Below are 18,427 nucleotides of genomic sequence, written 5' to 3'. Positions count from 1 at the left end.
TAAAATCATACTGAAGGAAACACCCAAGCACAACCCACAATAATAATTATGTATCCAAAATAATTACACTATTGCTTTGTCCTCCTGACATTGGTAAGAGCAGAGTTTTGTAAAAGCTTTTCACAAAGTATGAATATTTCTTAAAACTGGTTAGTTTCCTAGGGAACTGAAATTTTTGTAATAATTTTTAAAGGACAAAATAACAGAAAAAAAGCCTGGGAATATGTGCTTGTTTACTGCCAGTTGCAGAGCTTGAATTTAGGATTCACAGTTACGTGGCTTGCTTGGTCATAGCTGGTACTCATCAATTGAGCCATGCCTTCAGTCCAGCATTTTGCTGGTTAATTGGAGATTGACTTTTCTACATAGCTGGCTAGCTTTGAACCTGGATCCTCCATGTCTTATCCTCTTGAATAACTAAGATTATAAGTGTGAGCCACTGGCATCCAGCTTGGACTTTACATCATGTAACCATATCTTTTCACACAGAGATGAGATATCATCAGTCCAGCAGTTCTTTCTCTTTTGGTAGTTATCTGCATATCAAATTTCTTAGAATTCTAAAACTCAGATTACAAAGAGAATAGAAAACACTCACTAATGTTCATTTAAAATAATGTTTTAGAGTATTAATTTTGCTAAGTGTCAGAATATTTTATTTGGGAAAAAGAAATTATAATATTGAGTAGTGAGTTTTTGCAACCTTACTTGAATCTCAACCTTGTGCAGCTGGCTTCCTAAAACAGGATATGTAAATAACATTTTGGTAAAGTTAATCATTTTACTGCACACTAGACATTCTGTAAAGCATATAGGCACCCTAAAATTTACTATTTACATTTTTACATTATTCTTAACTGGAGATTAGTTTATAAATTATGGCCTGTAGGGGTGACTACAAAAAAATTCTTATTGAAAGAGCCCACTGAATTTAGGACATGATATTGTTAAGTTTCTTTAGCTGATTCCATGTGGCCTATCCTGACATAGTTTTTTTTTTGTCCCATATATCTCTACCAGCAAAAACACCTAGCTCTTTTTATTAATACAAAGATCTAAATCAATGCTTTTCTGAGTTTAACACTACCAATGAATGAAGATAAAGACCACTAGTTACCTAAAGCACCCTAGATTGGGCAGTATAGTACAAACTATTAAACTTTGTCACATATTTACAAAATTTCATGCCCTAACAATTACTGTTGAACCCAGCATGCTCACATATACTTTCCCTATATGAATATATTTCTGCTCAAACAGAAATATCAATACTACATATTTAAACAATATTTACTCCAGCCAGAGCCACTTTCTCCTCCCTGCTGTCTGCCACCCTAGCAGTACTTAACTTAGGGCCTCATGCTTGCTAGGCAGGTACTCTGCCACTTAAAGCTACTTTGGCAATAGTTACTTTTCAAGGCAGGGTCTCACTTTAAGCCCAGACCTAGTCCAGGCTGCAATCCTATTTGTACTTTCTTTTGTTACTGGAGATGACAGCTATGTAACAAGGAGCACAACCATTGTGTTTATTTATTCACTTTCATTTTATTTTTTGTCACTTGTGGGGCTTGAACTCAGGGCCTGGGCACTGCCCCTGAGCTTTTTCATGCTCAAGGGCAGTGCTCTACCACTGAGCCACAGTGCCACTTCCAATTTCTTGGTGGCTAACTGGAGATTAAGAGCCTCATGGATTTTCCTGCCCAGGCTGGCTTTGAACTGCAATCCTCAGATCTCAGTCTCCTGAGTAGCCAGGATTACAGGCAAGAGCCACCACTACTTGGTCAGCCATTGTATTTAACCTATAGCTACCTGAACAGGCACATGCCACCACAAATGGCCATTGGTTGAGATGCAGTCTCACTTCCATGCCTGGACTGGTCTGAAATCATGAAACCCCTATCTCTATCTCTGTAGCTAGGATTATAGGCTCTAGCCAATATATCTGGATTGTTACAGGGCCTGCTAAGTGACAGCAAACTTTATAAATGCTGAAATACTGAAAATTACACAGGTGCTGCTAAGTGAAGTATACATATTCACCAAAAATTACCTTAAATACAGATTAATTATGGGAATAATGCAGTGGGTCAAATTATACTAAAGTATACTAAATAAAAAATATGTCACTGTGCAATCAAAATGTCAAGTAAGCAGTATTATAATACATGAAAAGCTTACTATCTTCCACTCTTGCTCAATAATGGCAAATCCTACTCATTTCAACGTCTATGTATTTCTACACAACACTATTACTACATAACACTGTATTACTACACCAGAAACCACATCCACAGTTGTAACAGTGTATGTATCTGTGTTTGTATGTTTGTGTGCACACACGTGTGTGTGTGTGTGTGTGTGTGTGTGTATTATATACAGAGGAAAACAGCCAGTGATATTAGCCTAAGCCAAACTGTATTAGAATATTCCAATATTGGGCTGGGAAGGTGGCTCAGTGGTAGAGCGCTTGCCTTGCATGCATGAGGCCCTGGGTTCGATTCCTCAGCACCACATAAGCAAAAAAGAAAAAAGCCAGAAGTGGTGCTGTGGCTCAGGTGGTAGAACGCTAGCCTTGAGCTGAAGAACTGAGGGACAGCGCCCAGGCCCAGAGTTCAGGCCCCACGACTGGACCCCAAAAAAAAAAAAAGAATATTCCAATATTGTATGGGCAGCAATATTAACTTTAGTTGAAGCCATATGTGAATCTATTTAAAGCTTCATCCAATAAGAGAAAATAATATACAGAACAACAACTTTAAAACAGTTCCCCTAAGTCATTCTACTGTTATGACATGACATCTGAAAGAGCACTTTTCAAATGTGGAACCAAAGAGATACCTGAATTTGAATATACAGATGCTTCTAAATGTACTCATCAAGAATATAATGAGTATTAATACAGTTATTGCCAACAGTTCATTTATTTCTTTTTTTTTGGGGGGGGGGGGGGTCCGGTCGTGGGGCCTGAACTCTAGGCCTGGGCGCTGTCCCTCAGCTCTTCTGCTCAAGGCCAGCGCTCTACCACTTGAGCCACAGTGCCACTTCCGGCTTTTTTCTTTTTGCTTATGTGGTGCTAAGGAATCGAACCCAGGGCCTCAGGCATGCAAGGTAAGCGCTCTACCACTGAGCCACCTTCCCAGCCCCCAACAGTTCATTTATGTCTTATTAACTCTGTTTAAGAAAGGCAGAACCTATATGTGGTGACCTACTATAATTCCAGCACTTAGGAGGTTATGCAGGAGGCTCTTGAGTTCAAGGACAGCTTGGGCTACATCATAGAGAAGGAAGAGTAGAAGGGAGGACGTGAGGATAGCAGGATGTAAAGAAGGAGTGGGAAAAAAGCAGAACCAATTAATTATTCTCTTAAACAGTAGTTACTAATTTTTAGTAAAATAAAATTAAAATTAGCTACTGGACTATTTACAAAGGCTCTCCCATAGGCATAATAAGAGACTATTACTGTCAGCAGATGATAAGTATTTGGTCATCAGTTGCACTAGACAGCAAGCTGTGGCAGTTGTTTTTGTTGTTGTTCTTGCTGTTGTTATTGTTATGAAACACACCTACATGTTTAGTAAGTATCTTGACAATTCTAATAACTTGGTAGACAACCTTGCCACACAACTGAGGGTGGCACTAGTTTAATTCATTATTTTTGCAAGCCATTATTAAGGCAAACTGTAAGTTCATTAAGTTATATATGTAGACTTCAAACTCACAAACTGCAGGAGTAACTGTTAGCTCTTAGGGAAGACTAAGTCAACTAAGCATCAGTTACTGGGGTAATCATTTGAGACCAGACTCCTCTTAGTGATCTCTGAAGCATTAATCAACTTACTACCATATATAACTTTTATGAAAGGAGAAAAGTACTTCTGCTCTGCTCACTATAAAGAGGATCAGTCACCTTCAGACTCTCCACCCACCTTATAACAAAGAACAAATGGAGAAAAATGGTCACTCCTTCCATATACTATTTCAGTTATATTCGCCAAACTAGGTCTCACATTTTTAGACATTCTGAAAATGTCAGCGCATATCCCAGCAGAGCATAATGGTACCATGGAAACAAAAGAAAACTCATTCTTTAGTCATTCTTTTAGTTTAAAAATCCCAGCTAATTATCATCAATCTTTTAGAATTAGGAGCAACAGAACAATCTTCTGGAATGAACACTGGATTGGGAATGAGAAAATTCTATATCCATATACATAGAACTCAACTATTTCCTTCTTTTCCACCTATAACTTGCAGACACAGCACAGTATAGAAAGTCACAAACTGAGATACTGGTGAACTTGCCTTTTCCTGGCCTTTGCTTCAACAATCCTCACTTGAAGTAAATCAGTGTTAAGGGTATTCGCCATGCTTTTCCTACTAAGACGAAAATCTGAAAAGACATTTACTCATACATAAAATCTTTAGGTTTTTCAGACTCACTGAAATAAGATAGTAGGGACCCCACCTCTCCAAGACATTGGAACAGAAAGTAATCATTGTTATAGTATTGCTTCTATTGTTAAAAGTGCTGCTTCTGAAAATCATCACCCTTTCAAATTTTTTTTTCTTTATGTGGAGACATTGGGAAGGAGGGAAATTTAACTCTTTAATTGACAGCTGCCAGACCCTTCTCCTGAAATCTAGCTGCCTTGAGCAAAGGACTGCCAACCAGGGAGCCAGATTGCCTTTATGCCAATATCCAAGCACAACTCCAGCTCCAGCAGGCACTGCCCCAACAAGCAGCTTGCACAGGACTACAACCCTACAGAAGACCTATGACTGATGCAAGCACAATCCATAATTAATGTAATAGACTATACCAAGAATGGTGTGAACACAAGGGGGCTGGCACTCGCCGCCCTCCTTTTGGGGCTATATAAGGAGGCTGCTCAACTCCTGTAAGCAGCTGAGAGGCATTCTTCCTTTATGTTCTCCTGATGCTATAATATCAGGCCCCAGATAAAGACTTTCTCTCAAGTGGACTTTTCACTTTTGCTGAGCGGTTAACAGGAGGACGCGTTAAGAAAAAATGATGGCAGGAAGAAAGCTGCCCTGACAACAGAGTAGAAGTGAGACTAGCAGGATGAACAGCCTCTGGGTGACACTGGCCAGAGCAGACAGCAGCTGGCAGCATAGAGAAAATAAAAACTGACCAAGGCTGGTAGAGATTCCTTCCAGCTATGGAAGCTGTAACACTAAGCCCCAAATGATAGAAAGATCCCTTTAGGAGATTCTTCCTGGTACAGGAGCTGCACCACTTGAGTCCAAATCTTGTGCAACTGTCCTGGCTGTCAGGGGCTAGGTTCTAAACCCTGAAGCCTGATCTCCTGTGCCACAATCTAGTTGTCAGGAGCCCTGGACCCAAACCCTATACTGCTGACCTCTCCATGGTCATACACTCTACTGCCTTCAAACACCTCAAAGTCCTGGAATAACTGGGTAAGTTTCTCTACCATTCATGACTTCCATCTGGGAAGTGCAAAAAGACCCCAGCCTGCTTGTGTGTACCATTACTGCGGATATTAATTTGTTTTGCAATCTAAGCACAAATACTGCTCTAGAACAGGGGATGAGTTAAGTCATGGTAATTTCCATGGGTCCAAAAGAACAAGTTAGAGATGGTGCCTCTGGCTCTTTTATCAGTTCCCTAGCCTATCTATGTCAACAGGTTCCTCTGGTAAAGCAGTTTAGAGATCATAATAACTTAGATAAGTTAAACCACTTGTTAAAATAATTAAGCAGTACATTGGACATAAAAGTGTCAACTACTTGTTTTTTTAGACATTTCTTAAAAGAAAAATATTATATACTGGTAAGAGACAACAGTTCCAGATACAGGCCTAGAACAGGTACTATGTCTGGGAATTTTAAGCTCTAGAGAAAAGAATGAACTAATATTAAGAACAAAGCATTAGTATACACTCCTTTGCAGATGATTATTATTTAGCTAGCTGTGGAAGTTTTGGCAAACAGGCTTTTAGCATTTTTTAAGAAGTTCAGACTTAAGGAAATTTCTTCTCCATTTGTTGAATACTGTCATTTACTTCCATTTTACTCACTGCATGTTCAGTTACTCCTTTTTTTAAAACGTTCAAATGCAGATCCCATTATCACAAAAAGAAAACAGGGATGTCATTATCCTTCAACATTTCCCCAATGTACAAATCTTTCCAGAAATGTAGACCTGAATGAACAAAATGTACCTGTGTCAAAAGTTCTGTAATGAAAGAAGTGATTTTCAGTTTGATACATATACATACAGAACTTTACAGTTTTAAAAATTGTAGGTGTTTTTGTATACCTTAGGTATTCACTATTCAATAAGCTCAGAGTAAGTTATTTGAAAGAAATATATTCTCTGAGCATAACTTACTATATTGATTAAATAACTTTATAAATCCATTTATTTGTTTGACTACTTACTCATGGAGCTAGAAATATTAAGCACCGTGAGGTAAGTGACTGGACACAATTAGATCTATAAATAATGAACACTGCTGCTGCTTATATTCATTGCAGTTCTCAGAGGTTCAAAACCTTTCTTGAAAACCAGTATTTCTTTCTGCAACCATTACTGAACCCAAGGTTTGTGCTATAACTTTATTTCTTTTGTTAAAAAGAAGAAACTGAATGCCTTTAGGAGATAATACTATTATTATTCAAAAGATGGAAAAGGATGAGTTCTGCTCCCTGGAATGACCAGTGTCCTCACAGGATTATACCCTCAATTTTTCTTTTAAAGCACAAAAATTTCAGTCTGTCTCTGGACTTATTGACAAATTTTGTTAACAAATATTCCGTTGCTAGACTATCAAAAAATGTACTTCAAAATAAACTTTTAAAAAGCTAAAAATTTTTACCCATTTTCATGGTGTAAGGATCATAATATAAGCTTAGGGGAAAAAAAACTATAAAGGGGGAGGAAGACTTCAATCCCCAAAAGTACTAGCTTAGACATAAACTTTCCAAAAACAGATTATCTATTTCTGAAAAAAAAGAAAAATTATTTAAAATGTCTGTATCCTACATCTGAGCACAGTTTAATGGAAAGACAAAATATTGAAAGCAAATTAATTGGTTAAAACACAGCTATAAATATATTGCATGCAGTCATCACACATTATATGCTGACTGGCTTTGTATTATCTCAAAATAGAACCATAACCTCCTTATGAACAAACAATGAAGTTCTCAAGACACAGGAAAAATCTGATTCAAATTTCACTCTAGAGTTAGCAATCACTTAAGGCATTAAACCTAAAGAAAACTAAAATGCTAAATCAGAAACTAATACACACTATTTGTCACAAAAGCTATATAAATAAGGTCTGTACACTTAACATATTCTCTAACTACAGTATCCTAATGCAAGTGTTTTTACATCTTTTTGAACTTACATGTCATCTTGATACAAAAAAAAAGAAAAGAAAGAAAACCGTGAGGATTTGCATTCGCTACGTAGAATCCTGCACAGTAACACTATGAGGGTTTTTTTAAAATCTATATTTAAATCCGTGAGTTCTGCTCTATGAGGTTTGAGAAAAAAAAACTTTATGTTTTCTTTGGGTTACTACTAATGGCTTTAGCTTAAAGATCATTAATTTTAGCACTAACATTTGGCTATAGTCTCACTTGACTTGTTCTATTTATCTCAAAGGTAGACTTCATGTATTACCATCACAAAAATAACTATTTGCATAACACTTTATGATTTTACATCTATTACAAACACATCACAGGGAGCCTGAGGACGCATTCAGCAGCTTGTCATTCACCCCTTCAAGACCCTTCAGAACCAAACAAGGGGGAGGGTGACAGTTTGCTAATAGCAGAAGTACAGAAATGAATATAAATAACAAACCTTGAAGTTTTAATAATACAAAAGAAAGAAAAATACAAACAAGAAAGATTATAATCTATTAGCATAAACAAAACTTTCAATTTGTTAAACTCCATGTCTTCTTTATAGAGCAAGATGTTTTCAAGTTTATGCACCTTCTGTTATGGTAACCATTTAAATTATCTAAGACTAGTACAAATAAAGGAAATCACTACCTTTTGCTGAGATTTATAAATTTGTGTCTGGATAATATTACAACTGCTTCTATTTATAGCATTTAGTTTTTCCTCAGCTTTGTAAAGTAATCTGAGTATCAGTTCTCTATTAGTCTAGCTGTAGTTCTGTAAATATATATGTATATATATATACACACACACACATATATTTAAGACAAAGTGATATAATGTACATAAGAGACTCCATTGTTTCATAATTTCTTCTTGGCAAAAGAATTAGAAAACTTAAGAGTTTTAAAATTTTCTTCCATAATCATCATGCCAGACAAAAATGCATAGTACACTGAATGTTCAGTTATAACACCTCTAATCCAAAAGTCCACAGTCCTTGAAGCTTTCTGTAAATAATATTCCTCTATATGAAAGACATATCCCTTGAACCACTATCTACTTGATTTAATATTTTAAAATGTAGTTTCAAAGCCCAGGATAATACCACCATATTAAATACACACACACACACACACACACACACACTGAACTGTGCAGAAAGGAAAGGTGGAGAGCAGAGGAAGACATGGAGCACGTTGTTTTTCATTCATGCAGTATAGTGATGTCAGTGTCTGCAGCGGCAGTGGCAGCCTTGACCAGTGGAGGCTGAAATCCACCAAAGTCAGAACCTTGCAGAATGCAAGAGAAACTGAGTAATCACTTGAAAATTTCAACCAACTCACAGTATGCTTTTAAATGGCTAAGTAGACAAAACAGATTGGTTGGGTAGTTTTAATAGAGGCAAGATGTAGAGAAGGAACATAAGAGTAATACAATCAGGGAACTGAGGGGTACAGAGGTGGCATTGAAAATCACTTCAATGGAAGAAACTGACAAAACCACCTGGTGTTTAAAAAAAAAAAAGAAAAAACATCACTAGTAAAGAAAGCCTTTCAATTCCCAACACAAGCTCTCTGACACTGCAAATCTGTCTCCTGCACAACAAGACTCAGAAAAGTGTTTTCATCATGACTGCATTAAAATTGCATTAAACTCGATGTGCCATGCTACAACAAAGAGGAGAGCTTAAGCCTGATCACAAATTTCATTAAAACTACTTGATGATGGGGCATGTAATTCCTAAGCAATTAGGGCTTTTGAAGGATGCAGAAAAACAAGCTGTACTATTATCTTTTGTCAGATGTTGATGTTTATCAACAAAAAGAAAGAGGTACTAGTTGGTCATTATATTGTTGCAGCAATTGCTAAAACTTCTCTGACTCTGCTAACAAAACCGTCTGTACATAATCAGCAGTGCTTATTTTATGCTTCTTATATTACTCTCTAAAAGAAAATCCCCAAAACTCAATTTATGCATTGTTAAAGCTAAATCACTCAAAATTTTATGTAACTGCTACCCTCTTTCTGTTACCTCTCATTTAATATAGCTCTTGAAAATGTGTAAGGAGTTGCATATGGCATTAATCTGTTAGAAAATGGTGGCCTTTTCTATAAAATACAGCCAAAGATGTGTGTTCAGTTGTGGTCATTATTAGGGCGATCACGTTGTTTTCCTTCATTCATTCAGGATTTGCTGGAGGATGTCAGTTTCTGCAGCAGCTGGCCTGACCTGGGGGAAGAAGGGGGAGCAAATTCCTCCCGGTGCATACAGATTACAGGATGTGTTTCTTGGTGCTCGTGCACTTATCCCACTGCACTACATCCTACCCTGGGGTTCACCATGAAGTGTTCTGAAAACAAATGCCTGGGAACACGCTAATTACAGGCCTGAAATATTAAAACTAAAACCACTAAAAACTGTGATCCATTGTAATGCAAACACTTTCGCCAACTCTAACACCTTCTTCAAGAAACCCCCATTTAAAAAAATTCCACATACCACATAAACACAATACAGAGCTTGACAGTGTTTCCCTTCCAAGCAGAGATTTTTCTTCCCCACTCCTTCCTATGACCCCTTCCTTCCACAATGCAGCAGCAGCAGCAGCAGCAGCAGCTGGAGCTCTATGCTAGTATCTAATAATATTAGGTACACTACTCTCCCTTATGGGCTTAAGTTCCTGTTTGGCTAATATTTTTCTCCCCCAGGACTCAACTAGATCATGCACTGTGTCGCTAGACATAAACAAAACCAAAGGAAAACAAAAAACATTTAAGAGAAGTCCACACCATCCACCAACTCACTATTACCTTTGACATCTAACAACAACAACAACAAAAAGAAACTTGAGATCTTTACACAGCTCATCTGAACTGTAAAGTGCACTTTAAAATGGAAGGAAAAAGTGAACTCCCTCCACAAATAGGTTTGTTGTTGGTTTTTTTTTTTTCCTTTCAGAAATCCTTCATGGAAAGCATGATTTGGGCATAAAACCGTTTGTAGTGCAGTAGGGCTCTCTGCTACATGACTATAAAAAGTAGAGGCTGGGGAAGGGGGGGGGGGGGGATGAGGAAAGAAAGACAAACCTATACGCTTCCACTGGACGCTCACGGTGTCCCTACTACCCATCCCAAGGAAAGCCTTACAAAATGACTACCGCCCCCAAGCCCTCCCGGAGTGAAAACCGAACACCGATCCCGGCACGGCAGGAACTTTGAAGGGAAGCACAAAGGCTGCAGGGATTCCGACGACCACCTCCGCCGCCGCTGCAGAGTTTGCGTGCGAGTTGACGGGCTTCGCCCAGCTCCTTCCCCCGGCTACCAACAAGCAAGCCGGAGACAGCCAGCTAACCGGCTCCCAACACTGGGCAGAAGACACAAACAAACCGCCGCCCTCCGAGGCAGGCGAGGGACGGGAGATTGAAACGATAGAGACAGACCGGTCGGAGGGGGTGGCGTGAGGGTCAAGGAGAAAGTTGCCCGGCCGCCCGCGCGGCGAGCCCGGCGGCGCCCGCGGGGCGGGGGAGGCTCCCGAAGCCGCCGTCACACCTTGGAGCACGCACGAGCCCAGCGCGGCCCGGGGAGGCTGGAGTTTCCGCGCGCGGAGGGCGCCGTCGGGGAGACGCCGGCCCGGGAGGACGGGAGGGTTGGGCTCGCTACCTCTGCACACGGGCGAGCCGGGGCTCCGTCTCTCAGGTGAGCTGCTCCTCCGGTGGCTCTCCGGGGACCGTCTCGGGCGGCCCTTGGCTCGCGGCGCCGGCTCGGTCGGGGCTGCGGCCAGCGGCGGCGGCGGCGGCGGCGTCGGGCTGGGCGGGCTGGGGCCGCGGGCCGCGGCGGGCCCCGGGAGGCTGCCCAGCGGGGCGGCGGCGGGCCCGGCGGCGGCGGCGGCGGGCGGGCGCGTGGGGCTGTGCTGGCTGCCCCGCAGGAGCTGGTAGGGCACCGTGGCGCGGATGGGTTGCAGCAGCCGGCCGGCTCCCGCGGCCGGGACGCAGCTCGCGCCCCCGGCACCCGCAGCGTTCGCGCTCCCGGCCGTGGCCGGCGGGGAAGCCGCGGCGCTGCGCCGCATCCTCTGCGGCGCGGGGTGAGGGGTCTGGGAGGAACTGGAGGAGGAGGAGGCGGAGGAGGAGGAGGCGGTGGACATGGTGGCTCCGCGGGCCCGGGACGCCGCCGCCGCCGCCGGCCGACCCCGAGGCGCGCGGGCGAGCGTGTGGGAGCCGGCGCGAGCGCGTGCGGGTGTGTACGGGGAGGCGGAGGCCGGGAGGGAGGAGTCTCGGGGCTCCCCCGGCCCCACTCGCACCCCTGTCGGCTCGGCGAGGGGGAGGGGAACGTCCAACGGCCCCAACCGCCCCGCTGGGCTCGGCGTGGCAGTCACGGCCGGGACCGCGAGGAGCCGGGAGCCGCCGCTGCCGCCCCGGGCATCGCGCTGTCAGGGCACTGGCCCGGATCCCGCAGCTCTGGGGCCGCCCGCAGCCTCCTCCCGCTCAGTCCCCGCGGGGCCGCACGCGCCGGGGAAGCCCGCGGCTGCACGGCGGCCCACGACTCTGGCTTCTGGGAACCCGGGGTGGGGGTGGGGGTGTGGAGGTGGAATGGGCCTCGCAGTGCCGCGCGCTCCGCGGCTGCACCGCGAACGCCGCCGCTGTCCCCGCCGTCGTCGCCGCCGCCGCCGCCTCTACTAGCTTCTCACTTGGAAAGGCAACTAATCCTCCTCCCGCAGCCCGCCCCCGGCACCGCCTCCCGGCGCTCGGGCCCGGCAGCTGCCGCAGCGAAAGTCCCCATTGGCTCCCCCGCCCTCCACCAGAACTCGAATGGTTGGTCCTGGGCTAAGAATGAAAGAAGCTTCTTCCAACCACAGTTGAGAATCTTCCTTTGGGGGCGGGACTTAGGGGGGGTGGAAGAGTGAGGAGGGGGCGGTGCGCGCGGGGAGGGGCAGGAGAGTTGACAGCCTTTGAGGTGCGAGCAAGACGGGGAACGTGGGTCCGAGTGTGTCCTGCGCGTGCTCCGACACCCACAGACACTGGCACGCCCGGGTAAGCCGGTTGCGAGCGTCCCACCCTCCTGGGCCGCCTGTACAACTTGAAACATTCGGCAAACTTACTTTGCAAACACACTTGCATCCGGGATGTTTGGTAGAGTGAGAACAGAAGACTAGATTTTTTTCAAGGTTAGTTAGACTTTCCATGGGTTTCGCACCCTTAGGAATCAGAAATACTATTGTAGGGAACCGAAACGGTGTCTGGAGTGTGTAGAACAGAAGACACCTCCCTTTCCTGCCTATCCTAACATTTACAGGTACTCAGCGAACAGGGAGAGTCACATTCTGAGTTTCAAGACTACAACCCTCAATAGCAGAGGTCAGCCAGGAATTCTACGTCCTTACGCTCTCGGATCCACTAATGGAGGGCACCCTGTTGCCTTTCCTGAAGCCAATGGCCTCTGGGGAAACATAATTACCAGACGCAATGTAAAAATAATCCATTGTGGTAAATGATAATATTCTGTAATGAAGGAGGTGCAAAGATTTTTGAATGACTATCCAAAAGCTAAATTTACTGCCCCAATAAAAGTTCTAAACCTTAAGCAGGATCTACATCAGATGCCTTCCATTAATTTCCATAAGTTCTAAAAAGGAGAAGCAGATGTTAGATTGGTGGACGTTTGGTGGCCTGGTGGCCTGGTGTCTGCCTACATTGACAAGCCTCCTCTGATTTCAGGCACTTTATGCAAAGGTCAATTTCACTTAGAGGAACCATCTCTTCTTTGCTCCTGTGTGTGCTCATCAGAAAGCATGCTAGGTTCTTTTTGAATTTTTTTATGCAACCCAATAAAAATACAAAATTTCACCCAGTACTTTATCCTATTAGAGTAATAGTGGCTCACTTTATCACAGATGAAAATAATAGATAACACCTAGTGAACATTCACCATGTGCCAGCCACTGTTCTAAGAACATTTGTATGTGCTCATTCTTCACATAACTCACAAGGTATGTCCTATTATCCCTAATGCATTCCTAGCTAGGGGAACAATGACTGAAGGTCATTGACTAAAGATCTTGACTGAAATTACTCAGCTAGTAAGTAGGGAGCTAAGAATCTAAAGCAGAAGACTAGGTCAACAGTCCACTGAGAACCAGTGTTTGTGCCCATAATCTTAAAATACTCAAGAGGCTGAGACCTGAGGATCATGTTTGCAGCAAGTCCAGTAACACAAATCTCAATTAACCAGCAAAAAGCCAGAAGTGGAGGTGTGGCTCAAGTTGTAGAATGCCAGCCTTGAGTGAAAAAGCTCTAGGAAAGCAAGAACCCTTGAATTCAAACCCCAGCTGTGCACACAAATCTAAAAGTCTGATACTATGTTGAAAACGAACTTTACAATTGGGGAGGGGAGTTGGGGAGGTTGGGGAGGGAAGGGATAGTGGAAAAACAAAGGAGGGATAACAGTGCTCTATAGGAAATAGTTACTCATGTAACTGTAACCCCTCTGTACAGTATTTTTACAATAAAAAGTATTAAAAATGTACTTTCTTCTCTGAGAGATTAAGTCCTTATTAGTTCAAAAGAAATTTTACTAGTGAAAACACCTCACTAGGTTTTCAATTTCAGAATAGCATTTAATTATTAAAGCCAAAATTACTCTTCTAAATTTGATGCAACTTCCATATTGTATTGCCTTTCCCATATAAAAATTAGTGTAGAAGTTAAATAAGAGATTAAATTCTTTTTGAGTAAAAAGTTTTTGGTGACTTTTTTCAGAATAACAAGAATAAAACATTTAAAGGGGCCGGGGGAGCCGGGAGGATTGGGGGGGGGGGGATGGGAAGGGATGGGAAGGGGAAACAAAGGAGGAGGCTACAATGCTTGATAAGAAATGTATTCATTATCCATGTAACCCCTCTGTACAGTATTTTCACAATAAAAAAAGAATAAAACATTTGACAGATAAAAATTAGTTGAGGTTATAAAATAGTGGTAAAATGTCTAAGTTGCATAATTTCATTATATTAATATCATCTGGTCATTGCTAAATATAAGTATAGAACAACCTCAACCCATTAAATAACAATAATTCTAAATTTATATTAAGCCACAATTACAATGATCAGTACTTGACATAGAACTAAAACAATATACCTGGCTGTATTATTTAAGGATTATCAGTTTACTCAAATCTTCTATAGTAAACTTAAATCACATATCTCTTGCAGACCCACAAAGTTAGGTAATCATGACCTATTTGGAAATTCAGTTACCTTCTCTTTGCTAAAGAAAATTTGTATCTGAAACCTTGTTTCTCATGAAGTAAGCAGTAATGGTCATATTTAATAAGTTCAAACCACATAAATTGAGTGAACTAAAGTAAATTCAGTACCTGCTTTCAAATGTATGTTTGCTGAGTTCACAATATTTTATTATTATTGAAAATAGCAGGCTGCAAGAGTGAATAGAAGTTTTGGAGAAATGTTCCCAAATAGGATAGAAATTTGTTGTTAGACTCCTATACTAGCTGTGGGATAGATAGTCCCAGTACATATTTTCCCTATTGTGCTGAATGCAAAAAATTCTGCAATTTCTCTATAAGGCTTAATATTAGTCATGTCGTATTTTACTGTGGTGTCTTGGCAAGAAGACAAAATGATAGCACAATGGCATGAGACATACTCTTCTCAGTAGCCTGTACCTTGGCTATCTGTGAGACAAGAATCCCCTATTAACTAATCCAAGGTAGACTTCTGTTATCTTTACTTCTTAATTCTAAAATAATGGGCCACATTTTAGGTTAGATTAAAACTTAGAGTAATTGCCTACATATAATCAGTATGCTGCCCTCGTGGAGCAAGAAAAGGAAGAATCCTCAGTCCTACAAAGCTCTGGAAATCTTTCCCTTTGGTTCTATCCATTCTGTGGATTTTCCAAGCTGAGCATCTGCTATAGTTTGAATGTCCCCTAGAACTCATGCTGAAATTTAATTCCCACTGTGAGGTATTAAGTGAGTAGAAACTTAATCTGACTAGGGTGTTTAAGGGTGGGACCTTTAGGAGGTAATTAGGAGTAGATAAAGATGCTAGGGTAGAGCCCCCATGATTGGCTCATAGTGGATTTCTAAGAAGAAAGAAAGAAACCTAACATACATATACCCACATTCCGTCTCTTACCATGGGACACCTAGTGAGTCTCAGCAAGTGGACCATCACAAATGAGGTCCCTTGACCTTGCACTTCCTGAACCTTGGGTAGAAATAAGCTTGTTTTCTTTATCAAGTTTACCTGCCTCAAGTATTTTGCTACAGGAATTAAAAATGAGCTAATATAATATCCAAGAGTCATCCACATCTAAGAAACAGTCCAGACTATCAGTATCAGCAATGAGGTCATGGCTGGAAGAGAACACTAAATAGATCTACAATGATATTCATCTTAAGCTGATTAAATTCTTTTCTAAGTGGATTTCTAATAACAATGATAAAGCCTGGTTTGGATTTTTGTCTCTGATAGATGCTTAAAGTAAAACTCCTTACTCCTTACAACAGTCTACATGTTCCTTTGTACTAGGCCTTCCTTGTTTTTATTAGGTTCTTATCCCAGATATCCACATAGCCTGCTCCCTTGTTCCTACCAGATCTTTACTCTAGATTATTGATCATATATAAACAGTTACTTCAAGTTTTAGTATCACTACTCCATGAAAACCTTCTGAGAATCTCAAGTACTTCTTAGGCCTCTCCTAATCATTGAATTTTTTCACATTACCTATTATAATTCAACTATCACATTATCTATGTATATATCTATAGATATCTGTGTATATCTATATACATATAGATATATCTATATCTCTAGATACTACTATATAGAGATATCTATGTTTATATCTATAGATATAGATATATAAATATCTGTATATATAATATCTATGTATAGATATTGGATATATCTATATTATTTGTACATATAGATATGTGGTACAATGATATGTATATACATATATAATTATTTTTGTTGAAGGCAAAACTGCATATCAGTTTTTAAAATATTTTTTATTGTAAAGATACTGTACAGAGGGGTTACAGTTACATGAGTAATGAGTACATTTCCTATTGAGCATTGTTACCCCCTCCTTTGTTTTTCCCCTACCATCCCTTCCCTCCCACCTCCACAACTACTCCCCCCACCTCCCAAGTTGTAAAGTTTGTTTTCAATGTAGTGTCTTGTATGTTTCATTGTTACAATGGGTCAACCTGTATCCTGCATATCAATTTTATAATTGCTGAATCTCTGTAGTGCTTAGTACATGGTAGACAATAATCAATAAGGATTTGTTCAATGGTGTTGAAAGAATAGCAAATTTTAGCCATTGCTTATCTCATAAACTAAAATTTCTATTATCAGAAAAAATATTTGATAAGAACAAGTATATCTCTGCTGCAAAAATATGTACATATATTTAGTAACATGTTTTACATATATATATGTTTTTTAAATCCAGTGTAACTCTGCTGTAAATTCTTGATCTGAGCATGCAATCATACTAACATCAAATAAGCAAAGCAAAGATTCCAGTACTATCCTTTCTATCTGCAGTTAGATTCTTTGATGCTCCCACAGCAATACTTTTGGAGTGAGACATCCACACTTCATTTCTGGCTTCCTATTCAATCTACTCCAATCTGTCTTCCATTCCCACCATGCTGCTGCACAGAAAAATGTTTCATGTGGCTACTGTAAACCACACATACATTTGCATCAGAGCTGGCACTCATAATGGAAGATTTTTTTAATATTAGTCCTCATGGTTCATGGAGGCTCATCAGAGGTAGAAAATTGAAATTGAAATTGGTAATGGAGAAAAGGCAGTTGAAACAGGAAAAAAAAAACATAACTGAAATTGACCCAGAAGGACAGTTAAGGAATATCAGTTAAGGAGCGACATCTGCTGATTGGTAGTTCTAGCTCCTTGCTACAAACAGCTATTCTCAAGGGGCTTGTGTAAAGGAACTGAAAATAAATGACATGTAATTCAGTAGAGAACATCTCTACCTGTAAATAAGGACATTTTATCTTTTTAAGAAATTCAGAAGAAACACTAGAAATCAAAGATTTTATTTGTAACTGGTAATGTCATCAGAAGAGTAACTATTCAGTTATTCCTACAAGGAACCAAAGTTTCAGCTTTCATCTCCTCAGCAACTCTGGTAGCTAAGTATGATGCCAATGGCACATAGCCTAAGCAGACATAGAAGTATTTGTTTACCACTGAATGAAAAGATTATCTTGTAAAAAGCCAGCATATTAATAGATAGCATTGGGGGGGGGGGGCGGACGAAAGAAATGTGAAGTCTAACTCTTTCCACATTGTAACATTTCTTTTGTGTAAGTCCCAAGCCCAGTGTGTACAATACATGAAAGCTGTCCTCTGAAGGAAATCTGCTTTATATCATAGCATTTGGAAGTGGGAGGTTACAGTTATACAAGTGTTTCATTAGCTTCTTTTATAGAAGAATTTTACTTTTTACCACCTGAGTAAATGTAATGAAGGACTCTTTTTAAGGTATAAGCAATTCATTGGCAATACTTGACCAGAAAAGTTCCTTTTTATGATTTTAAGTTTTAGTATCATACAATTTTCTGAGTACCTGTTCAGCATCTTATTGCAAGGGTCTACACTAATGTATCTAATAAACCTATATGAAAATTTAATGGTATAATCCTGGCATCAAACCATAAAAAGTCCCCAATTAAGTTACTTATGAAATATCTGAGAAGTATCACTGCAGAATGTAGAGCACACTTCGGTAAATAAAGATGCCCAAATAAATTTTAAAACCCCATTTAAATGTATGACTTCCATTAAAAAAAAAACACATATGTACATGTCCCTTTTGAAGGAAGGCTCCAGAAAAAGTGGTGAAGTCCTGTAGTCAGAAATGCACACCCAACCTGCAAGGAGATGATTGCAGCCAATGGCTGATGGTCAGTGGAAGACAATGTTGATGTCAGGTAGGAGGGGGAGGGGGGAGTATGTTA

General features: G+C 40.8%; 1 protein-coding gene across 2 annotated transcripts in view; it reads right to left on the bottom strand.

Moving 5' to 3' along the window:
- Positions 1-11,583, bottom strand: part of Glcci1 (glucocorticoid induced 1) — a 68,118-nt gene extending 56,535 nt beyond the window's left edge. For both annotated transcript variants that reach the window (XM_042696020.1, XM_042696021.1), the window contains exon 1: positions 11,068-11,583. In XM_042696020.1, coding sequence (XP_042551954.1) covers positions 11,068-11,548 — 481 coding nt within the window. In that variant the 5' untranslated portion in view covers positions 11,549-11,583. The remainder of the gene's footprint in view (positions 1-11,067) is intronic.
- Between the last annotated feature and the right edge of the window lie 6,844 nt (positions 11,584-18,427).

The sequence above is a fragment of the Dipodomys spectabilis genome, unplaced genomic scaffold (assembly GCF_019054845.1).
Source record: "Dipodomys spectabilis isolate Male_0828 unplaced genomic scaffold, ASM1905484v1 ptg000197l, whole genome shotgun sequence".
Taxonomy (NCBI): Eukaryota; Metazoa; Chordata; class Mammalia; order Rodentia; family Heteromyidae; genus Dipodomys; species Dipodomys spectabilis.
Note: the sequence above shows the minus strand (reverse complement) of the source record. Positions and strands in the feature narration are given on the sequence as shown.